This window comes from Bubalus bubalis, chromosome 3 (genome assembly GCF_019923935.1).
Source record: "Bubalus bubalis isolate 160015118507 breed Murrah chromosome 3, NDDB_SH_1, whole genome shotgun sequence".
NCBI classification, from domain to species: Eukaryota; Metazoa; Chordata; class Mammalia; order Artiodactyla; family Bovidae; genus Bubalus; species Bubalus bubalis.
In genome coordinates, this window is record NC_059159.1 from 6,437,682 (window position 1) to 6,462,161 (window position 24,480).

Consider the following 24,480-nt stretch of genomic DNA (forward strand, 5'->3'; position numbering starts at 1 on the left):
CTCAGCACACATTCAGAAGGGCTGGGAGGAGTAAGAGGACCTTAGTCACGTACCAGGGCGCAATGGGCCCAGGAAAGTGATGGGAAGTAGGAAAAGGTTTGGGATGTGAGTCTCCCCCAGGTTTTCTCAGAATCAGTCAGTTCACTGCCCCACCATCTTCACTTCTCTGGGAACGTGGAGCAAGTCTGCTGCTGCTGCTATAAAAAATTTAGGGAGTTCCCTCAGATATGCAGATGACACCACCCTTATGGCAGAAAGAGAAGAACTAAAGAGCCTCTTGATGAAAGTGAAAGAGGAGAGTGAAAAAGTTGGCTTCAAACTCAACATTCAGAAAACTAAGATCATGGCATGTGGTCCCATCACTTCATGGCAAATAGATGGGGAAACAACGGAAACAGTGAGAGACTTTATTTTGGGGGGCTCCAAAATCACTGCAGATAGTGACTGCAGCCATGAAATTAAAAGACACTTGCCACTTGGAAGAAAAGTTATGACCAACCTAGACAGCATATTAAAAAGCATTATTTTGCCAACAAAGGTCCGTCTAGTCAAATCTTTGGTTTTTCCAGTAGTCATGTATGGATGTCAGAGTTGGACTATAAAGAAAGCTGAGCCCCGAAGAATTGATGCTTTTGAACTGTGGTGTTGGAGAAGACTCTTGAGAGTCCCTTGGACTGCAAGGAGATCCAACCAGTCCATCCTAAAGGAAATCAGTCCTGAATACTCATTGGAAGGACTGATGCTGAAGCTGAAACTCCAATACTTTGGCCACTGATGCAAAGAACTGACTCATTGGAAAAGACCCTGATACTGGGAAAGATTGAAGGTGGAAGGAGAAAGGGATGACAGAGGATGAGATGGTTGGATGGCATCACCAACTCAATGGACATGAGTTTGAGCAAGCTCCGGGAGTTGGTGATGGACAGGGAGGTCTGGTGTGCTGCAGTTCATGGGATCTCAAAGAGTCGGACATGACTGAGGGACTGAGCTGAACTGAACTGAATGTAATAAAGGAGAGAAACCACATTACCCTGAATACTCATTGGAAGGACTGATGCTGAAGCTGAAGCTTCAATACTCTGGCCGACTCATTGGAAAAGACCATGATGCTGGGAAAAGTTGAGGGCAGAAGAAGGGGGTGACAGAGGATGAAATGGTTGGATGGCATCACCAATTGAATGGACATAAACTTGGGTGAACTCCGGGAGGTGATGAGGGACAAGGAGGCCTGGTGTGCTGCAGTCCATGGAGTTGTAAAGAGTTGGACACGACTGGATGACTGAACAACAACATGCAAAGCATTATATACAAATCCAGTACTTTTCCTGAGAAGCTAGGAATGGAAAGATATCTATAAGGAAACATTCTGCAAACATTAAAACCAGTGGTAGGGACTTCCCTGGGGATCGAGTAGGTAGGACTCCATACTTTCAATGCCAAAGTGAAAATCGCTCAGTCATGTCCGACTCTTTGCGACCCCATGGACTATATAGTCTGTGGAATTCTTTTCCTCCTCCATGGGATCTTCCCAACCCAGGGATCAAACCCAGGTCTCCCACATTGCAGGCAGATTCTTTACCAGCTGAGCCATGAGGGAAGTCCCGCAAGCCTCAGGGCACGGCCAAAGGAAAAAAAGGCAAATCATGAAAAGGCTTCCCTTTAAAAGCAGGAGGAAGACCAGGATGTTCATAAGGATGACTTCGACTCAAGGATTTGATTGGCTCATGGAATAAATAGAATGAGAAACAAAAGAAAAGAGAACTGGAAACGAAGAAACCAAATTCCAAATTATTATAGGTGATTTGATTGTCTACACATAAAGCTAGAAGGAGTCGGGTTTTAGCAGGGTTGCTATATGTTGGAGTTTCTCTTTTTATTTCTAGTTTCTTGAGTGTTTTTCATGATGAAAAGGTGTTAAATTTTATCAAATTTTTTTTTCTGCTTCAGTTGAAATAATCTTGTGGGTTTTTTTTCTCGACATAGTTTATTCTTCCTTTTAAATTTGATTAATTGTAAAATTTATATGGAAGAGGGAAGGGCCAATATTTGCAAAGACTCCTAATGTCAGACAACAATGTGCAGTAATGTCCTATCAGATAGCAAGACTTTTAATAAAACTGTAACAACGCTGTACCAGTTTTCAGAGTCAATTAGACAAATAAAACAGGATAAACACTCTAGGAAAAAAGTCCAAGAATACACAGAAATCAAACATAGGGACAAAGCTCTGAGACATTGGTCTTGGCAATGATTTTTTTAATGTAACACCCAAAGCGTAATCAATAAAAGCAAAAATTAATAAGTGGGACTGCATCAAATTTTAAAGCTTATGCACAGTAAAAGAAGCAATCAACAAAAATGAAAAGGAAACTTATAGAATGGGAGAAAAAATTTGCAAACCATACTTCGGGATAAGGGGTTAATATCTCAAATATATAAAGAAATCATACAGCTCAACACACACACAAAAAATCCAGTTTAAAAATTGTGGTGAGGAATTTCGTCTCTGCAGCCCAGTGACGAGCACTCCACTCTTTCACTGCCTAGGGCATGGGTTCAGTTCCTGCTTGGGGAACTAAGATCCCACAAGCCAAGAGGGGTGGCCAAAAAGAAAAACGGCAGAGAAACTGAGTAGACAGTTTTCCAAAGTGTCTATTTCATGGCCAACAGGTCCATGGAAAGATAGTCAACACCACTAACCGCCAGGGAAATGCCAATCGCTTCATGTCTGTAGAATGGCAATCACCAAGAAGACGACAGTTAACAAGTGCTGGCAAGAATGTGGAGAAAAGGGAATCTCTGTGCATCGTTACCACTATGGAAAATAGCATGGAGGTGCCTCAAAACCTGAAGAGAAGAACTACCATATCACCTGGCCATCCCACTTCAAGATGTGTATCAGAAGGAAGTGAAAACAGGGTCTCGAAGAATCCCACACACTGTTCACTGCAATCACAGCAGATGAAGAGACGAAGAAGGCATGGTGTGCACGCACGGAGAAATGGAGGCTGTGCATCAGTTATATCTAAAAATACCTGGAAAAAATGAAAATAAAGTAATCTTGGGGACTGTTAAAAATATATGAATGCTCTGAGGGGAGGATAAATTAGGAGTCTGAGGTTAACATATACATACTACTATATATATTGAATAAAATAGCTAATCGACAAGGACCTACTGTATAGCACCCGGACCTCTCGTCAATACTCTGGAACAACCTCTGTGGGAGAAGAATCTAAAAAATGGATATATGTGTATGTATGTATTGCACTGATTGCTGAGGAAGGCTTTCTTATCTCTCCTTGCTATTCTTTGGAACTCTGCATTGGAAGGACTGATGCTGAGGCTGAAACTCCAGTACTTTGGCCACCTCATGCGAAGAGTTGACTCATTGGAAAAGACTCTGATGCTGGGAGGAGTTGGGGGCAGGAGGAGAAGGGGACGGCAGAGGATGAGATGGCTGGATGGCATCACCGACTCGATGGGCATGAGTTTGGGTGAACTCCGGGAGTCGGTGATGGACAGGGAAGCCTGATGTGCTGCAATTCATGGGATCGCAAAGAGTTGGACACTACTGAGCGACTGAACTGAGAACTGAACTGATATGTATGTATAGCAGAATCATTTTACTGTACACCTAAAGCTAACACAACATTGTAAATCAACTCTATTCCATTATAAAACAAACATTAAATTAAACTGACAAAGAAGATGCTGGGTTGACAAACCTGTACGTGTATATACATACACACTCTGGAAAATCATGTGCATATATATGGTAAAACCATGAAGAAAGGAGATGATGAATATAAAATCCAAAGTTAAAGGAGGAACTTAGGGCTTCAAAATTTTTAACGACGTCTATTACTTAAGCTGCAAGGTATACACTCAAGTGTTACAGGGTATTCCTGGTTTAAAGAGTAGGCATTTATTAGGTATATTCTTTTGTTTGTATGATACATTGCAAGAAAAAGTTTCCCAAAAGTTCACCTAGTGTTCTGAGAGAGACACTGGCACTGAATTTATTGGTCAGGAGTCATTTCCGTCCACCAGAGGGGGCTGTGACCCTGAGCAGGCATAGCAACAGATGTCACTGGTTCTCAGCTTCTCAAGGGCCTGTGGACCCAGAGGGCAGCACCGCGCATGCCCAGGAGCAGGGCCACCTTCAGGAAGACCAGCAGCAGGAAGTGGGCGCTGCCCAGCAGGAAGTGGACGCTGCCCAGCGGGGGCCTTTGTGGAACACGGGGACAGTGAACCGCATCCTTAGAGAGACGCCCTGGTCTCTCCACCCCCGCCCCCCAGAGCTGAGGCCACGGCAGTCCACACGAAGATCACCCCCGGACAGAGCAGCCCTGCTCTAAGGCCTTCTGCTCCCCTTCTCTCTGCTTAACAATCCCCTTGAGAATTAGGCCTGTGAGCGTGAGGGTGAGAATCACGTGAGGGGGACCAGGGATCCTGGCGGGATCTGGGCAGGAGGAGGGTTCCTTCCAAGGCCCCCCACATGTGGGGCTACCCTATCCGGGGTACAGTAATCAGTCGTGTCTCCTCTCCTATAAACAGCATTTTCCATGAAGGAAGGAACTGTTCTATTCACAGGGAGAAACTCATACCAGCTGGATGCCTCTGAAGACCAGCCCTTAAACATCTGCCGTATACTCTAACATGAAATAAAATTAAATTAAAAAAAGTCATACGGTGAACGTTAGAAAAAACAAGTGACGGTAGTAGTTGATGGATGAACGAATGACTCCCTGAGCTCTCTCCGCCCCCGGAGGCTGGGGTTCTTCAACAGGATGACACGTCTGACCAGGCTCCTGGGGGGCAGGGGCCACAGTGCAGGGGCCAGTGATGCCCAGAGCTTCTGCCACCTGCTCTGCCCTGGACCGGGTCCTGAGGCCTCCTTTTATGGGACATTTGCACTCACTTTTCTCTCTACCTGGAGTCTTATTTGTGCAGAAACCTGAATGCCAGGCTCCCAAGATCCTGCAGGTCTCCCCTCAAAAGAATCAGCCAGGTGTCCCTGATTATCATGTATTAAATAGCAAATTTAATCACCTTCCCACACACTCACCAAAACCCCAGTGACTGGTATTTCTCCGTAGTACCCATCCCAAACCACCATATTTACATAGGAACTCTGTGTGGACTGGCTCAGGGCGTGACTTCCCCCATACAGCACAACTCTCAGAGTAGGGTCCTGTCTGGGTGGTCTTACCTGCATCCACAGCAGAGCCCCAGGCACACAGTAGGACCTTCACAGTCCGGTGTGGGAGTAAACGAGGGGCCCGGAGACGGAAGACCCAAATCCCCGAACGTCCCCTCACCCAGAGGAGAAACCACACAGGTGCCAATGTCCTGGGACGTGGGCCCCTTACCGAGGAGGTTTGCCAGGATCGGGGGTCTCCTGACCAGATGCAGTGCTCCAGGTGGGCACTGGCAGGCTCGTGGGAGAGCCTGGGGAGCCTGTGGACCTCTCGGGGCCGGTGGCTATAGCAGGGGTGCGGGCAAAGCAGAAGGCAGGTCCCGTTTCCTTCCCCGGGTCCCACACTCTGTCCCTGTGTGGCTGTGACTCACAGAGTCAAGGTCACTCAGGCCATCTGGTCAGATGTGCGTGTCCACTGCTCCCCATGGCCTCACCCAGGCCTGACCAGCACCCTGGGCTCCCCTCCCCCAACCCCTCCAGATGCACCCTGGGCAGGTGAGCACGGTCAATGCCAAGTAGAAAGCAAGAGGGACAGAGAGGGTCAGCCTGGCAGGGCAGGGCGAGCCCCAAGAGGGACAGAGTAGGGGTTCCTTTTTGCTCTTTCCTTGGGGTTACAAGAGAAACCCCAGAGCCCCAGGAGGTCCTTCCAGAACACTGGAGGGTCACTGGTGGCCTCTGGTCCAGCACAAGGGCAGGGTATGTATTGGAAGCAGGATCGTGGTGGAGAAGCCCGGTGCAGATGCGGGCTCTGGAGCAGGTCCCACCCCTGGGCTCAGGGGCAAGCCCGTCTCAGGTCCTCAGGGCCCCAGGCTCAAGGCCAGCCTGTATGCAGTGGGGCCTTGTGAGAGCGCGCCCCCCATAGGCAGAACCCTGCACAGGCCAGAAAGTGACACGGGCCCCTTGAGAGTGGACGTGCCCTTGTGAGGAGAGCAGGCAGCCTGGACCCCAGAGCAGGATGCCCGCCAGCCCGTGAAGCAGGAAGATGCCCACCTTGACAGTGTCCACGTGTAGCTCTAGGGTGGCCCCACTCACAGACAGAGATGTGCATGTGTGCAAACAAACGTGGGCCCAAGACACCACCCATAGCCAGGCCCACCGCCCACCCCCTCCTGGTCATCCTGGCCCAGCCTTTCTGTCCTATTTCCTTCCTGAGGGTCCGGGTGACCAGCCTGGCTCTGGAGTGAGGGTGGAAGATGCTCACCTGGGATCACAAACACCTCCACATTGAAGATGGGGTCAAATGTAGATAACACATCGATTCCACACCGGTACAGTCCCCCATCTTCTTCTCTGAGGTTCTCCAAGGTCACTGTGAAGGTGAGCCTTGCAGGATGGTCTCTGATGGACACGCGGCCCCTCCTCACTTCTCTCGCTGACTCTCTGGTCTCCACAGTCTTCCACAAACATAGGGATGTGCACCAGAATTTGTTGTCGTCTATGAATTCCTCCTGGTACCTACACTCCACGCTCAGGGATTCTCCCACGATGCCTGTCACTCTGCTGGGGCCACTCAGGGACAAACAACCTGGAAAACACAACCAGCTCCTTGTCCAGGGGCGCAGGGCTGGGAACACCAAGGATGTGGGTCCCGCAAGGGGCCCGTGGGGTTGGAAGAGGTGGAGGCAGGAGGCAAACGTTTCCTCAGACCCAGGGAAGGCTGAGGAGGGACACGTACCCTCCTCAAAGGGTGTCTACGGAGAAGGGAAGGGCCCAGGCTGGAAAGAACTGTGTGTGTGTTCCTGGGAGGAGCCAAGGTCCTCTCTGATTGTGACTGTTGGGGTGTGACCATCACAGGCTCTCCCTCCCAACAGCACAGTGGACCAGCTTCACCTGCTTTGCTCCCTGAACCGTCCTGCTCTCTGCTGAGACAGGCGGCGGCCCCTTCTGGAACTTTCTCCCTTCCCCCCGCTGCTGGTCCCACGCTCACCCAGCTCCAGCCCTGCCCCTCCCCGCCCCCCAACCTCCCCCAGGAAGAGCTGAGCCAATCACCTGGGAGGTGGAGCAGCAGCGGAGCTGAAGGCAGCCACCCAGCCCTGCCCCTCGGGGTCATTTCCCCAACAGGGATGCCACTACAGCCAGGCCTCGGGCAGGGACAGGGTGGAGCCTCTTCAGAGGAATCACTTCCAGTCCTCACTTCTGCTTTTCTGGGCCTCTCTGCTTCCTGGTCCCATCCCGGGTCAGCTCAGGTGGTTCAGGGGGCAGGGGGCAGGAAGCTTAGGGGGAGGGGCACACGGCTGGTCCAGGTGCTTGGACCCACTGCCCTCAGCTTCTCTCAATCCAACGACTGGATGCGTCCAGGGTCCCCCGATCTAGGAGGCTGCCCCCTCCCAACCCTGCACAGCAGGTCCTCTCTCGGTCTCACACACGCTCCGGCAGCAGCACCAAGCTGTGCTCCTCTTCTGTGGGGCCTTAGCTTCCGTGTCACATCATTTCCCTGCTGTCAGGATGGACACTCGGATGAGGATGCCATGCTCATCCATCCTCTCTGGCCTTCATGGGGATGACCCAGGGTCTGTGTCACCATGACCAGGGACCGCAGGCAACCTGTGGGACCCCTAAGTCCACTTCCTGCCCCGCAAGTCTGTCCTGTGACCCCAGACAACTTCTTATGTTCCACCTTGGCTCTGGTTCTCCCCGGGGTACACATCCCTCGGGCTGTGGCTTCCCGTGTCTTGGGCCCCTCGCTGCCTACATTCGACTCAGAATAGCGGTTCCCAACCTTTCCATGCTCTGCCTCTGGACAGAGTCTACTCCCTTTTGAGAACTACAGAGAGCCTGAGAACTGACAGGAGGTCAGAGGAGAAGATGCTGGGTGGAGGGATGAGGACTTGGGGGCCTGGGGCTGAGAGGAACCTCCTCCCCAACCAATGGCACAGAGGGGTGATTGTACAACAGGGGCCCCAGGGCACTGGCTGCTGGGGCCTCTCCTGGATGCACATCGATGAGCAGGGGCCTCTTCACGATGCAGAGATGAGGGAGGGGACAGCCCACAGAGAGGAGACAGACTGCCTTCACCGATGGTGGCTTGTTCAAGTGCCATGCTGGACCTTTAAGCCCTATTTTCCCAGGCACTGTGGTAGGGGTGGGGGTGGGGGGGCCTCCTGTCCTACCCTCGGGTAGGTTATTCCAGTTTCTCAAGCTGGTCTGCACACCCCAGGGTCTCCCACTGCTCCCCTGCAGATCCTGACTCTCCTCAGTTCTGGTCACAGGCAGTACACCTGCGTCCCAGTGCATAGCAGGGTTGGATGCCTGCCCGTCCCAGGACGAAGCCCTGTGTTCTGACTGGTTCCCTCAACATAGCTCTTGGCAGCACCCAAAGGTCCAGCATTCGGCCTCAACATCCTGTTGCAGATCCACGCTGGGCTGCTGCCCTGCTCACTTCCGGCCTGGTCCAGACCCTTGAATCCCTGCTCCTCTGCCTGACCCACCAACATCCGTGACTGGACACCCTTGTCCACTCTCCCAGCTTATGTTGGCTCCCCATCTATGGTCTCTTGGCGCCTATGACACCCCCTAGGCTTTCATCACGCCTGGGATTTGGGGTTCCCGGTGTGTCTCCTGCTGGGCTGTGACCCCATGAATGCAGGGTCCTCGTCCTGCCTCATGGCCCGGAGTCTTTCCACAATATGTGCGTGTTGCAGTTCAGCTCCTGGGCTGTCGAGTGGATGAATGGTGAACGCCTCTCTCAGGTCTCCCCTGCTTTCAGAAGACTAAGTTCTCCTGTTCTGGTCTGTCTTTTCCTGCTCAGGCTGGGAAACAGGACTGGAGCATGATTCTTGGAGAACACGGCACCACCGGACCCTGCAGGCATCTGCTCCCTAGTCTTCCCTGGATCCCCATCGAAAGTGCTCCCCTGGCAGGACATTTTCATCTGGCCTTCCCTTTGCTCAAAGGCTCTTCCTCCAGATACCCACAGGGCTCACTCCATTTCTTTCTTCTGATCTCAGTTAAATACAACCCTATTCGTGGAGCCTGACAGAAGTCACCCCTCACAACTGCACCAATAACAACTTACCTGATTTGATGTTATTCCAAGATACTCTTCACCTTACTTGGACTTTGACATTTCTGCATGTCTGCATACCTGTATTCTCGTGTTTGTTAATTATCTGTGTCAACCAGCTGGTATGTGAGGGCCATAAAGCCGAGCTCTTGGGCTTCCCTGGCAGCTCAGTGGTAAAGAATCTGCCTGCTGATGCAGGAGACACGGGTTCCATCCCTGATCCAGGAAGATCCCACATGCCATGGAGCAACTAAGCCTTTTGTCACAACTGATCGGCCTGTGCTCTAGAGCGAGGAAAGCCCAACTACTGAGGCTCCTGTGCCCTGGAACCCATGCTGCACAAAATGGGACGCCACCACCAAGGGAATCCTGCACACCACAACTACTGAGTAGCCCGCAGAGCAGCAAAGACCCAGAACAGGAAAGCAATTTTAATGTTCAAGGAAAACAATTTTTTAAAGCTGAGCTCTTTCTTCTGTTTGTTCATGGTTGGGACCATTGCCTGAATTAGTGCTTGCTACTTTGTTCATCTCTATACGTTTCCTGAGTGAAAAGCTGGTGAAATTCCCCCAGGCTTAGCTGCTGCAAATGGACGAGACATGACGATAACCTACCTTTCGGGGATGTTTGGTGCCCACAAGTTCATCATGATACACCTTGAACTGAAATCGGTGGGCAGCCTACTCAAGCCTTTCTTTGTTGCTGTAAGTAGGAGAGACTAGGCTATTGAACAGAGGAAACAGTCATGGCCCCTCAATCTATTTCCAGACTTGAACCAGGTCTAAAACCACAGGCCTTGGATGATGAGGTGGGAAAGGGTTTCAGTTACTCTTGAACAGGAGGAAGGAAGGACTCCGTTATGCTGCATAAACCGAGTACTCTTACTGTTCTACCAGCCATCACAAAGGACCTGAACACACTAACCAGTCTGACTGGGCATGAGGAGGGAATAACCAATTTTTCAGGCAACTCTGGGTTCTGTTCTGAACTGACACCAATTGGAGAAGCCCAACATGACTCTTTGGTCCATTAGACAGAGCAGAGGCTTATGAAGGTTTGTGAACAATGGAATTTTGACTCAGAACTCAGTTTCAGTGGGCCCAAAGGACTCATGAACTTTCTGCATTGGTATTTCCTGAGCTTCAGAATGCATAATTAATTAGACGGATTCAGCAACTGGAAGATTCCCCACGGTGGATCTGAGCCCTGTGGAAGGTGAGGGATTGTGGTAACGCAGATGGTGGGGGAGACCATGGAACTGCCCGGATCCATCAAAACAGATCCAAAGGAAGGCTTGCACACTCCTGGGGATGAAGACTTCAGGGAGAGCGCCCGAGAGATCCGTAAATGAGCGATGCTCTGTGAGTTAACCAGAAGGTACGTCCTCAACGTTGCTCTGCAGTTACAGTTCAGAAGACCCTATTGAGTAGGTTACATTTAGGATGTATGAGAACCATGTTCTAGGAAAAAAGTTACAAAGAAGTTCTGAGAGAGAGGTGGAGTGTGATATAGGACAGCTGGACAGAGGGTCATTTCCATCCAGCGGTCAGACTGCATCATTGAAGAGGATGCGATGAACATGGGGGCTACTGGTTCCCGTAAATGGACTGCCTCCGCCGGTCCGCAGAGCTCCTCAGAGGCCTGTGGAACCAGAGGACAGCACCGAGCATGCCCAGGAGCAGGGGCACCTTCAGGAAGACCAGGAGCAGGAAGTGGGCACTGCCCAGCAGGGGCCTGTGGGGGACATGGGGACAGACAGGGAGCAGCATCCTTAGTGGGGACCCTGGTCCCACAGTCTCTCCCCACCCCCGTCCCTGTGCCCTGAGTCCAGGACCATCCACGTAAGCATCACCCCCGGAGAGGGCAGCCCACCCTAAGGCCCTCTGCTGGCTTGTCTCTGCTTATTAATAGCCCTTGAGAATTAGGACTGTGAGCATGAGGGTGGACGGGGCCGTGAGAATCACATGAGGGAGACCAGGGATCCTGGAGGGATCTGGGAAGAAGAAGGATTTTTTCCAAGGCCCTCCACATGTGAGGTTAGCCTTTCCAGGGTATAGTAATCAGTAGTAGGCTTTTTTGTGTGATGTCTGCTCTCCTGTAAACAGATTTCCCAAAAAGAAAGGGACTGCTTTATTCACAGGGAGAAACTGGTACCAGCCTGATACCTCCAAAGACCCAAGGTCTAAGAGACGTGGGTTCGATCCCTAGGTCAGGGAGATCCTCTGAATTAAGAAATTGCACCCACTCCAGTATTCTTGCCTGGAAAAGTCCATGGGCAGAGAAGCCTGCTAGTCTACAGTCCATGGAGTCGCAAAGTATTGGACATGACTTAGCATCTATGACGTATCTCCAAAGGTCAATACTTAAAAGTTTCTGTAATACTCTAATAATCATGGCTGATAGATGTTGGTGTTCAGCAGAAACCAATACAATTCTGTAAAACAATTACCCTCAATTAAAAAATAAATTAATTTTTAAAAGTTGTGATATACTCTATACTTTGTAATCTAATATAAAATAAAAATTAAATAGAAAAGTTTTATGGTGAAAAGTCAAAGTAAAAAAAAAAGTGCATGGTAGTTGATGGATGAATAAATGACCACCTTCGTTCTCTCTGCCCTCTGACCCTGGGGCCTTCAACAAGAGATCACCAATGACCAGGGCTGGGGGGAGGCAGGGGACAGAGTGCAGCGGCCACCAATGCCCAGGGAACCTGCTTCCTCCCCGCCCTGGGCCGGGGTCCTGAAGGCTCCTTCTGTGGGACATTTGCACTCACTTTTCTCTCTGACTGGAACCCTGAATGCCAGGGTCCTCAAATCCTGCAGGTGTCTCCTCAAATGATTCAGCCAGGCGTCCCTGATTATCATGTATTAAATAGCAAATCTAATCACCTTCCCACAAACACTCTCACCGAACCCCAGCGGCTGGTATCTCTCCATAGTATTCATCACAAACCACCATATTTACATAGGAACTCTGTGTGGACTGGTCAGGGCGTGACCTCCCCCTTACAGCACAACTCTCATCAGAGCCGGATCCTGCCTGGGGGGTCTTACCTGCATCCACGGCAGAGCCCCAGGCACACAGTAGGACCTTTGCAGTCCGGTGTGGGAATAAACGAGGGGCCCAGAGACGGAAGACCCAAATCCCCCCACCTGTCCCCTCACCCAGAGGAGAAGCCACCCAGGTGCCAATGTCCTGGGACGTGGGCCCCTTACCGAGGAGCTTGGACGGGATCGGGGGTCTCCTGACCAGATGCGGTGCTCCAGGTGGGCACTGGCAGACTCGTGGGAGAGCCTGGGGAGCCTGTGGACCTCTCGGGGCCGGTGGCTGTAGCAGGGGTGTGGGCAAAGCAGAAGGCAGGCCCCGTTTCCTTCCCCGGGTCCCACACTCTGTCCCTGTGTGGCTGTGACTCACAGAGTCAAGGTCACTCAGGCCATCTGGTCAGATGTGCGTGTCCACTGCTCCCCATGGCCTCACCCAGGCCTGACCAGCACCCTGGGCTCCCCTCCCCCCACCCCTCCAGATGCACCCTGGGCAGGTGAGCAAGGTCAATGCCAAGTAGAAAGCAAGAGGGACAGAGAGGGTCAGCCTTGCAGGGCAGGGTGAGTCCAAGAAGGACAGAGTAGGGGTTCCTTTTTGCGCTTTCCTTGGGGTTACAAGAGAAACCCCAGAGCCCCAGGAGGTCCTTCCAGAACACTGGAGGGTCACTGGTGGCCTCTGGTCCAGCACAAGGGCAGGGTATGTATTGGAAGCAGGATCGTGGTGGAGAAGCCCGGTGCAGATGCGGGCTCTGGAGCAGGTCCCACCCCTGGGCTCAGGGGCAGGCCCGTCTCAGGTCCTCAGGGCCCCAGGCTCAAGGCCAGCCTGTATGCAGTGGGGCCTTGTGAGAGTGCGCCCCCCATAGGCAGGACCCTGCACAGGCCAGAAAGTGACACGGGCCCCTTGAGAGTGGACATGCCCTTGTGAGGAGAGCAGGCAGCCTGGACCTCAGAGCATGATGCCCACCAGCCCGTGAAGCAGGAAGATGCCCACCTTGACGGTGTCCACGTGTAGCTCTAGGGTGGCCCCACTCACAGACAGAGATGTGCATGTGTGCAAACAAACGTGGGCCCAAGACACCACCCATAGCCAGGCCCACCGCCCAACCCCCTCCCGGTCATCCTGGCCCAGCCTTTCTGTCCCACTTCCTTCCTGAGGGTCCGGGTGACCAGCCTGGTGCTGGAGTGAGGGTGGAGGATGCTCACCTGGGGTCACAGACACCTCCACCTCGAACATGCGGTCAAGTGTTAATGGAACATTAATCCCACACCGGTACAGTCCCCCATCCTCCTCTCTGAGGTTCTCCAAGGTCACTGTGAAGGTGAGGTTTGCAGGATGGTCTCTGATGGACAGACGGCCCCTCCTCACTTCTCTCTCTGACTCTGTTGTCTCCACCGTCTTCCTCAATAACACACATGGGTGTTTGCACCAGTATTTGGTATTGTTTATGAATTCCTCCCGGTACCGACACTCCACTCTCAGGGATCCCCCAACGATGCCCATCACTCTGCGGGGGCCGCTCAGGGACAAACAGCCTGAAAAACACAACCAGGTCCAGCTCTCCATCAGGTGGGCCTGGGTCAGAAGATCCCCGGATGCGGGTCCCTGAAGGACCGGTGGGGTCTGGAGGAGGCCAAGGCAGAAAGGGAGGCTTCCTCAGACCCAGGGGAGGAAGACGGGGAGGAGCTCCCTCCTCACAGAGGAGAGGGTGTCCTCGGAGACAGAAGAGCCCAGGATGGGAAAACCTCCGTGTGTGTGTGTGTGTGTGTGTGTGGTGCCCTAAGAGGTCATCCCTGACTGTGACTGTTGAGGTGTGACCATCACAGGCGCCCCCTCCCACCAGCACAGTGGACCAGGCTCACCTGCTTCATGCCCTGAACCCTCCTGCTCGTTGCTGAGACAGGTGGCAGCCCCTTCTGGAAACTTCTCCCCTCTCCCCCTGCTCACCCAGCTCCAGCGCTGCCCCTCCCCTCCCTAGGAAGGGCTGAGCCACTCACCTGGGAGCTGGAGCAGCAGCAGAGCTGAAGGCAGCCACCCGGCCCTGACCCTCGGGGTCATTTCCCCAGGAGGGATGTCACCTGCAGCAGCGCCAGGCCCTGGGCCGGGACAAAATTGAACCTCCTCAGAGGAGTCCCTCCCAGTACCCACTTCTGCTCCTCTGGGCCTCTCTGCTTCCTGGTCCCGTCCTGGGTCAGGTCAGATGGTCCAGAGGTCAGGAGGCAGGAAGCTTAGGGGGAGGGCAACACGGCTGGTCCAGGGCAAGGACCCGCTGCCCTCAGCTCCTCTCAGTCCAGCGACTAGACACGTGCCAGGACCCTCGATCGGGGAGGCTGACCCTCCTCGCCCAACCCACAGCAGATTCTCTCTCAGTCTCACACGCCCATCCACAGAGCAGGAACAAGCTGGGTTCCTCTTCCGTGGCACATCCCCGCCCTCTGCGATGCGTCATTTCGTTGTGGTCAGGATGGGAAGTCCGAGAGTGGATGTCATGCTCATCCATCCTCCCCAGTCCTGGCGGCGACCAAGGGGTCACTGTCTCCCCACCTGCAGCTCTAGGCGACCACAAGACTCTGCCCTCACAGAACCCAAAATCCTCTTCCTTCCCTGGCAAATCTGCCTCGTGACCCCAGACAACTTCCTACGTCCCACCTTGTCTCTGGTTCCCCCCAGGGTACACCTCCCTAGGGCTATGGCTTCCCCCTTCTTGGGCCCCTCACTGCCCACATTATACACAGAACAGCGGTTCCCAAGCCTCCAAGAACCCTTCTTCATGCTCCGTCTCTGGGCAGAGTCTACTCCCCGTTGAGAAGCAGAGAGAGACTGAGAATGGAGACCAGGGGAGAGAACTCTGGATGAGAAGCTGGGGACCTGCGACTGAGAAGAGCCTCCTCCCCCATCAGTGGCATAGAGCAGGTGGGTGAGGGCACTGGCTGCTGGGGCCTCTCCTGGATCCACGTGATGAGCAGGGGCCTCTTCACAGTGCAGAGATGAGGGAGGGGACGGCCCACAGAGAGGAGACAGACCTCCCGTCCACACTCACAGTGGCATGCTCACATGACGTGCAGAGCCAGCAAGTCATATCCTCCTGGGCAGTGGGACGGGGGTAACGGGGGACTGCAGTTCTTCCCTCGGGTAGGTTTTTTCAGCTTCTCAAGATTGTCTGCAGAAACCAGGGTCTCCCATTCCTCCCATGTGGGTCTTGACTCTCCCCACTTCCCGGGCACGGGCAGTAGACCTGGGTCCCAGTGTGCAGCTGGAGGGGTGCAGTAGAGCCGGCTCACTCTGCTTCATCGATCACCGATCACCCCCTGACTCCTGCCCATCTCCAGATGAAGCCCCGTGTTCTGACCAGGCCTCTCCCACAGCTCATGGCAGCATGCCAAGGCCCAGAACGCAGCCACCTCATCCTGACTCCAGCTCCACCCCCAGGCTGCCACTCTCCCCACATTGACCCACAGCTGACACCCTTGACTCTACAACTTCCTTGACCCTCCCAGCTTAGGTTGGTTCTCTTGTCATATGTCCTGTTGGATCATTTGAACCCCCTCTTGGATTTATCTCCTGGGATTTGTGGCTCCCTGTGTGTCTCCATCTGGGCTGTGGCCCCATGAGTTGATGGTCCCCATCTTGCCTGAAGCCCAGTGTCTTTCCAGCATAGCCTGTGGTAATTCAGCTAAGGGATCAATGACTGAATTCCTCTCTCAGGACTCCCCTGCTTTCAGGAAACTAGGATCTCCAATCCTGGTGTTCCTTTTTCTACTCAGGCTGGTGAACACGACTGGACCATGATCTTGGAGAACATGGCTCCAGTGGACCCTGCAAGCATCTGCCCTCTGCTCTCCCCTGGATCCGCATCTCAAACGCTCCCAAGGCAGGATGTTTGCACCTGAAGTTCCCTTTGCTGAGGGCTCTTCTTCCAGGCACCCGCAGGGCTCACTGCATTCCTTTCTTCTGGACTTGGTTAAATATCACCCTCTTCACGAGGCTGATAGGACTCATCCCTTGCTGTCTCACCAACAGCACCTCCTCTTATCTTACGTTACTACAAGATACTCTTCAGTGTGGACCTGGACATCTGCATGTCAGCATACCTGGACTATGGTGTCTGTTTTCTCTCTGTCCACCAAGTGGAATGTGAGCACCAAAAGCTGGGCTCTGTCTTCTGTTTAATCATGGTTGGAAGCAACGCCTAGGTTAGCGGTTACTACTTTAGTCCTCTCCCCATATATTTGCTGCATGAAAAGTGGCTGCAAGTCCCCAGGTCCTGGCTGCTTCAGATAGATGAGTCAAGATGATAGCCTGCCTCTCAGAGATCTTTGGTGCCGGCAAGTTCATCACGATGCAGTTTGAGCCGAAAGTGTGGGAAGCCTACCCAGGTCTTTGCCTCTACAAGTCGTGGAGACTAAGCTATTGACTAGAAGACTCACTCATGGCTCCTCAATCCATTTAAAACTTGAAGCAGGTCTATCACCATGGGCCTTGAATGATGGGGTGACGTTGGGGCTTGAGTTACCTTTGAATAGGAGGAAGGAAGGATTCTGTGATGGTTGCATAAATTCTGTACTGTTATTCTTCTACCAGCCATCCGCAAAGGACCTAAACACACTAACCAGTTTGACTGGGCATGGGGAGGGGAATAAGCTGATTTTCCGTGCAATGCTGAGTTCTGTTCTGAATTCACACCAATTGGAGAAACCCAACATGGCCCTTTGGTCCATTAGACAGAACAGTGGGGTGTGGAGGTTCGTGCAGAATGGAGTTTGGATTCAGGTCCCATGCATGCTGGTCCCCTGGACCATCAAATCTCTGCATTGCTATTTATTTCCTGAGCTTCAGAATGCATAATTAAATATACACACTCAGCAACCGGAAGATTCCCCACGATGGATCCGAGACCTGTGGACGGTGGGTGATTATGGTAGCACGGATCATGTGGGAAACCATGGAACTCCCTGGATCCATCAACACAGACCCAAAAGCAGGATTCCCACACTCCTGGGGTTTGAAGACTGCAGAGAGAGCGCCGGAGAGTTCAGTGCATGAATGATGCTCCGCGGATGAGCTGGAAGCTCTGTACTCTATATTGAGCTGTAGTTACAGTTCAGAAACACCTATAGAGGAGGTATCCTTTTGGTTTTAGAGAATCATGGACAAGGAAAGAAAGCTACAAGGAAATTCACAAACACAGTATTCTGAAAGAGAGGTAGAGGGTGATACAGGACAGATGGACAGAAGGTCATTTCCATCCAGTGGTCCGACTGCATCATCGAAGACGACACGATGAACATGGGGGCTACCAGTTCTTGTAAATGGACTGACTCTGTCTGTCCGCAGAGCTCCTCAGAGGCCTGTTGACCCAGAGGGCAGCACGGAGCATGCCCAGGAGCACGGGCACCTTCAGGAAGACCAGGAGCAGGAAGTGGACGCTGCCCAGCAGGGGCCAAGGGGGACACGGGGACGGAGAGTGAGCAGCATCCTCGGGGAGGCCCTGGTGTCTCCACCTTGCTTGCCCCGCGTCCAGATTCTGTGGCTGCAAGAATCTATACAAGGATCAACCCGACACAGAGCAGCCCCACCTGAAGGACTTTGGACCCTGATCTTCAAGAATTGCCCCTGAGACTTAGGACTGTGGACATAAGGGTGGATGCAGCCATGAGAACCATGTGAGGGAGACTGGAGATCCAAGGGGAACCTGGGCATTAGGAGGATTTCTATTTGAGCCCTCCTCATGGGGGCTTCCCCGGCAGCTCAGAGGGTAGAGAATCTGCGTATGGTACAGGAGAGACCCAGGTTCGATCCCTGGGTCAGGAAGTTCCCCTCAAGAAGAGAATGGCTACCCACTCCAGTATTCCTGCCTGGAGAATCCCATGGACAGAGGAACCTGGTGGGTTACAGTCCGTGGGTGTCACAAACAGTCAGACATGAGTGAAAAACTAACACACTCCTCAGGTGGGGGTTTTGCAGTCTAGGGTGCAGAACCCAATACTGGGGAGACTTGGTTGACGTCTGCTAGCCAATAGAGCACAGCCACCTTGAGAGCAGGGACTGTTCCGTCTTATTCAGTGAGCAGTTGGTACCTGCCCAGGGTCTCCAAAGCTCCAGTCCTTCAAAGTCCTTGGCTGATGAAAGAGTGATCCCCGCAGCTCTGCACCCTCAGAGGCCAGGGCTCTTCAGCAAGATGATACAGATGACCAGGGCTCCAGGGGACAGAGGGGTCACCAACGCCCAGAGCATCTGTTCCTGCCCTGCCCTGGGCTGGGGGCCTTTTGTTCAGCCTGCCCCCCTTGTGCCTGGTGCCTCATTTCTGAGGATCCCGGCATGCCTGGCTCCCAGATCCTGCAGGCCTCCATTCAAGCGTCTGTAATCAATTAGGGGCCCTCTCATCATTGTGTTTTAACCAGCAAACTCCACCACCCTCCCACACATGCTGGCCCCTCCACAGGTGGCATTTTCCTCCAAGCAGTCATCAGTGAATGGTGTATTTACACAACCGACGTGCCGATCTGCTCACTGTGTGAATCGCCGCTTAGAACACGGCTCTGTCCGGGCAGGACTGTGTCTGTGTGCTTTGGTGCTGGATCCCAAGTCAACGAGAGCTCCTGGCACTTAGTAGGACCTTTACTGCTTGTTACAGAATTTGTTGAAAAAGTTAGGGTCCTTGGTGAAGGAAGACTTGCCTATTATTCCCCAGTCTCACCTAGAAATCACCCAGGTGAGATGTCCTGGGATGGGGGTCCATTACCGATGCGCTTGGCCGGGATTAGGGGCCTCCTGCTGGACACAGCGCTCCAGGTGGGCACTGCCAAGGTAGTGGGAGACTCAGGGGTGCTTGTGGACCTCTTGGGGCTGGTGGCTGTCATAGAGACTGAGGGAGAAACACAAATCAGGCTTCGTTTCACCCCCTGGGTACCCCGCTCTGTCCCAGTGTGGTTCTGACTCACAGTCAAGGTCACTCACAACATCTGGATGGATGTGCTGTGTCCACCACCCTCCTGGCCACACCCAGACCTGACCAACACCCTGGGCCCCTCTCCCTGCCCCTCTCCAGATGCTCGCAGGCCAGGTGGGCACTGTCAGAGGTATATGGCCCTGCTCCCCGGGGGATCTGAGAGTGTGGAGAGGGCACTTGGCTCCAGGTCACCCCCAGGCACAGCCACACCTCTGTCCTCCTGGTCCACCCTGCCACGGGACAAATGGGGTGACACGTTTTCTTTAGGGATTAACACAGAGAGACGGGGCAGACAGTCACGGGCAAGGGGAGTGGCTGGAGCGAAGCTCAAATGCAAAGTCCTGCAGCTGAGCCTGAGCTGAATCAGGAGACCCTGTATCATCTGTCAGCCAGGCCCAGGGCCCCAGGCAGTCCTCTCCGTGGGAGGGCATGACCAGAAAGATCTAGAGAGATATCAACCTGGTGGACCCCGTGAAATGTGGCCTCTGCTGAGGTAAGTGGACAGAACCCTTCCCCGACACACCCCGCGGAGCCAGTAAACTCTGGGTTCCTTTCTTGTAAACAGAAACATACAAAGGAAACCTCCCTCGTGAGAGAGAAGCAACAACCAACAGGAAGGAACTCAGGGGAACCGGGCACAACCTCAGAACAAGAAGTCAGGGGAGAAAGGGAATATATGGACAGAGTATCGTGACTGGGTTCTTAGGAAACCAGCCTTCTGTTAAAGAAGACTTATTGGGGGTTCCCTGGTGGTCCAGTGGCAAAGAATCTGCCTCCCAATGCAGGGGACGTGGGTCCGATCCTTGCTCTGGGAAGATCCCACACGCCACTAGGCATGAACAACGACTGAGCCCAGGCTCTAGAGCCCGTGCTCCGCAGCAGGAGAAGCCGCCGCAGTGAGAAGCCTGAGCACCACGGCAAAGAGCAGGCCCTGCTTGCTGCAACCAGAGAAGGCCCGCGTGCAGCAACCAAGACCCAGCACAGCTAAAGAGAAAGAGAGAAAAGTTTAAAGATTCATTTGCAGCACGTGGCGGTCCACTGAGGGCCATAACACCTCCTAAGAGCCCTGTTCCTCATCCTTCTCTACCCAATGGGCTCCTCTGGGTTTCCTCCTTGGGTGCCAGGTGCCAGAGGAAGAGGGATAGGCAAGGTCAGGCTGGAGTGGGGAGGGGTCTCCAAGGCATCCAAGGCCCCACGTGGGCTCCGGGACTCCGCCTCCCCCCTCTCGTGGCTGCTGCAGACCCCCAGGACGACCACTACGATGCTGGGGCCCCAGGAGCCCTCCACGACACTGCAATGCCCTCTGCTGGCCCTGCTGGTCCCCGCCCCATAGGGCTGGCCAGAGAAGCCCGGGAAGAGACACAGGGTCACCTTCAGAGTGAACCTGACCCTTGTGAAGACGGTAAGGCAGCAGGCCCCCAGATTCAGGGTGTCTCCCCCTCCCTTTCCACCCAGGAGAGCTTCAGGTGTGAGGGTGTGTCAGGGGTGGACACAGAGGAGGTCTCGAAGAACCAGAGGTGGACGTGTGCTGTGTGCCTGCCGACCACTCAGAGCCTGGGTCCTGATCACTGATCCCACGACACCCTCCGCTCCAGGTCCTTCCTGAGGGTCAGGGTCCCAGGTATGTCAGCAGCCCTAGAGCTGGCGTCTCAGGCTCACCTGGGATCACAGACACCTCCACCTGGAGGGTGGGGTCACGTGAAAGTGGCACATAGATCCCACATCCGTACGTTCCCACATCCTCCTCTCTGAGGCTCTCCAAGGTCACTGTGAAGGTGAGGCTTGCAGGACGGTCTCTGATGGACACGCGGCCCCTCCTCATTTCTCTCTCTGACTCTCTGGTCTCCACAATCCTCCATGGTGACATACACGGGTGTTTGCACCAGTATTTGATGTCATCCACGAACGCCTCCTGGTACTCACACTCCACGGTCATGGATCCCCCACGATGCCTGTCACGCTTCGGGGGCCACTCAGGGACAAACAGCCTGTAAAACACAACCGAGTCCAACTCCATCGAGTGAGTCTGGGTCTGGGGAGCCCTGGATGCAGGTCCATCGAGGGCCCGTGGGGTCTGGAGGAGGCCAAGGCAGGAGGCAGGCCCTTCCTCAGACCCAGGGGTGGAAGAAGGGGGAAGGAGGTCCCTCCTCACAGAGGAGAGGATTTCGTGGAGACAGAAAAACTCAGGGTGTGTGTGTGTGTGTGTGTGGTGCCCCAAGAGGTCATCTCTGACTGTGACTGTTGAGGTTTGACCCTCACAGTGCCCCCTCCCACCAGCACAGTGGACCAGCCTCACCTGCTTCGCACCCTGACCCCTCCTACTCGCTGCTGAGACAGGTGGCAGCCCCTTCTTGAACTTTTTCCTCGTCCTCCGCTGCTGGCCCCCCACTCACCCAGCTCCAGCCCTGCCCCTCCCCTCCCCCAGGAAGGGCTGAGCCAATCACGTGGGAGCTGGAGCAGCAGCAGAGCTGAAGGCAGCCACGCAGCCCTGCCCCTCGGGTCATTTCCCCAGCAGGGATGTCACCTGCAGCAGCACCAGGCCCCGGGCAGGGACAGGGCGGAGCCTCTCAGAGGACTCACTTCCAGTCCTCACTTCTGCTTCTCTGGGCCTCTCTGCTTCCTGGTCCCATCCCAGGTCAGCTCAGGTGGTTCAGGGGGCAGGGGGCAGGAAGCTTAGAGGGAGGGGCACGACTGGTCCAGGTGCTCGGACCCACTGCCCTCAGCTCCTCTCAATCCAGCGACCTGATGTGTCCAAGGTCCCCCAGTCTAGGAGGCTGCCCCCTCCCCACCCTGCACAGCAGGTCCTCTCTTGGTCTCACACACGCTCCGGCAGCAGCACCAAGCTGTGCTCCTCTTCTGTGGGGCCTTAGCTTCCGTGTCACATCATTTCCCTGCTGTCAGGATGGACACTCGGATGAGGATGCCATGCTCATCCATCCTCTCTGGCCTTGGTGGGGACGACCCAGGGTCTGTGTCACCATGACCTGGGACTGCAGGCAGCCTGTGGGACCCCAAGTCCACTTCCTGCCCCGCAAGTCTGTCCTGTGACCCCAGACAACTTCTTATGTTCCACCTTGGCTCTGGTTCTCCCCGGGGTACACATCCCTCGGGCTGTGGCTTCCCGTGTCTTGGGCCCTTCACTGCCTACATTCGACTCAGAATAGCGGTTCCCAACCTTTTCATGCTCTGCCTCTGGACAGAGTCTACTCCCCTTTGAGAACCAGAGAGAGACTGAGAACCTACAGGAGGTCAGAGGAGAAGATGCTGGGTGGAGGGATGAGGACTTGGGGGCCTGGGGCTCAGAGGAACCTCCTCCCCAACCAATGGCACAGAGGGGTGATTGTACAACAGGGGCCCCAGGGCACTGGCTGCTGGGGCCTCTCCTGGATCCCCACTGATGAGCAGGGGCCTCTTCACGATGCAGAGATGAGGGAGGGGACGGCCCACAGAGAGGAGACAGACGGCCTTCACTGATGGTGGCTTGTTCAAGTGCCATGCTGGACCTTTAAGCCCTATTTTCCTGGGTATTGGGGTGGGGGGTGGGGGCCCTGCTGTCCTACCCTCGGGTAGGTTATTCCAGTTTCTCAAGCTGGTCTGCACACCCCAGGGTCTCCCACTGCTCCCCCGCAGATCCTGACTCTCCTCAGTTCTGGTCACAGGCAGTACACCTGAGTCCCAGTGCACAGCAGGGTTGGATGCCTGCCCGTCCCAGGACGAAGCCCCGTGTTCTGACTGGCTCCCTCCACATAGCTCTTGGCAGCATCCAAAGGCCCAGCATTCGGCCTCAACACCCTGTTGCAGATCCACCCCGGGCTGCTGCCCTACTCACTTCCGGCCTGGTCCAGACCCTTGAATCCCTGCTCCCCTGCCTGACCCACCAATATCCTCGACTGGACACTCTCATCCACTCTCCCAGCTTATGTTGGCTCCCCATCTATGGTCTCTTGGCGCCTATGACACCCCCTAGGCTTTCATCACGCCTGGGATTTGGGGTTCCCGGTGTGTCTCCTGCTGGGCTGTGACCCCATGAATGCAGGGTCCTCATCCTGCCTCATGGCCCGGAGTCTTTCCACAATATGTGCGTGTTGCAGTTCAGCTCCTGGGCTGTCGAGTGGATCAATGGTGAACGCCTCTCTCAGGTCTCCCTTGCTTTCAGAAGACTGAGTTCTCCTGTCCTGGTCTGTCTTTTCCTGCTCAGGCTGGGAAACAGGATTGGAGCATGATTCTTGGAGAACACGGCACCACCGGACCCTGCAGGCATCTGCTCCCTAGTCTTCCCTGGATCCCCATCGAAAGTGCTCCCCTGGCAGGACATTTTCACCTGGCCTTCCCTTTGCTCAAAGGCTCTTCCTCCAGATGCCCACAGGGCTCACTCCATTTCTTTCTTCTGATCTCAGTTAAATACAACCTTATTCACGGAGCCTGACAGAAGTCACCCCTCACAACTGCTCCAATAACACCTTACCTGATTTGATGTTATTCCAAGATACTCTTCAACTTACTTGGACTTTGACATTTCTGCATGTCTGCATACCTGTATTCTCGTGTTTGTTAATTATCTGTGTCAACCAGCTGGTATGTGAGTGCCATAAAGCCGAGTTTGGGGCTTCTCTAGTGGCTCAGTGGTAAGGAATCTGCCTGCTGATGCAGGAGACACGGGTTCCATCCCTGATCCAGGAAGATCCCACATGCCATGGAGCAGCTAAGCATTTGCCACAACTGATCGGCCTGTGCTCTAGAGCGAGGAAAGCCCAACTACTGAGGCTCTTGAGCCCTGGAACCCATGCTCCACAAAACGGGACGCCACCACCAAGGGAATCCTGCATACCACAACTACAGAGTAGCCCGCACAGCAGCAAAGACCCAGAACAGGAAAACAATTTTAATGTTCAAGGAAAACAATTTTTTAAAGCTGAGCTCTTTCTTCTGTTTGTTCATGGTTGGAACCATTGCCTGAATTAGTGCTTGCTACTTTGTTCATCTCTATACGTTTCCTGAATGAAAAGCTGGTGAAATTCCCCCAGGCTCAGCTGCTTCAAATGGACGAGTCATGACGATGAGAGAGTCATTTCCTAGGCAGATTGATAAGGAGTCTAGGGGTCCCCAAGGAGAGAGGCGTTGGGAATTCTCATGGAGGAAGAAAGGACAAACTTTTTTTTTTCCTTCTCTACATTCCTTAGGATTAGATAACAATAATGTATCCTGCCTGAGGACAGTCTCTGGATTAAACCTTCTGGCTAATTCTGTTATCTTAAAATGTAAATTATGGGAGTAGAACTGGTC

At 53.8% G+C, this 24,480-nt stretch overlaps 2 protein-coding genes across 14 annotated transcripts; both read right to left on the reverse strand.

The window, feature by feature from the left end:
• Nucleotides 1-3,915: 3,915 nt before the first annotated feature.
• LOC123465550 (protein CD300H-like) lies at nt 3,916-9,495 on the reverse strand. 3 transcript variants are annotated; one of them, XM_045164742.1, is made up of 3 exons: nt 7,193-8,198; nt 6,405-6,767; nt 3,916-4,230 (listed from the first exon to the last, which is right to left on the reverse strand). In XM_045164742.1, exons 1-3 carry the CDS (start codon nt 7,251-7,253, stop codon nt 4,166-4,168), a joined length of 489 nt encoding a protein of 162 aa, XP_045020677.1. In that variant the 5' UTR covers nt 7,254-8,198; the 3' UTR covers nt 3,916-4,165. The 3 variants fall into 3 exon arrangements, 2 of the variants coding, with proteins under 2 accessions (XP_045020677.1, XP_045020676.1); XM_045164741.1 differs by lacking the exon at nt 3,916-4,230 and adding an exon at nt 5,037-5,563 and having other exon boundaries at nt 7,193-9,495; XR_006640744.1 differs by lacking the exon at nt 3,916-4,230 and adding an exon at nt 5,387-5,563 and having other exon boundaries at nt 6,405-6,728; nt 7,193-7,741.
• Nucleotides 9,496-9,622: 127 nt separating this feature from the next.
• On the reverse strand, nt 9,623-24,327 carry LOC102401307 (CMRF35-like molecule 6). Of its 11 annotated transcripts, none has more exons than XM_045164746.1 (5): nt 14,523-14,668; nt 14,246-14,344; nt 13,454-13,561; nt 12,425-12,612; nt 10,567-10,940 (listed from the first exon to the last, which is right to left on the reverse strand). In XM_045164746.1, exons 2-5 carry the CDS (start codon nt 14,304-14,306, stop codon nt 10,644-10,646), a joined length of 654 nt encoding a protein of 217 aa, XP_045020681.1. In that variant the 5' UTR covers nt 14,307-14,344; nt 14,523-14,668; the 3' UTR covers nt 10,567-10,643. The 11 variants fall into 11 exon arrangements, with proteins under 11 accessions (XP_025135227.3, XP_045020681.1, XP_025135226.3 ...); XM_025279441.3 differs by having other exon boundaries at nt 13,454-13,783; nt 14,523-14,647; XM_025279442.3 differs by having other exon boundaries at nt 9,623-10,625; nt 13,454-13,783; nt 14,246-14,645.
• Nucleotides 24,328-24,480: the final 153 nt, after the last annotated feature.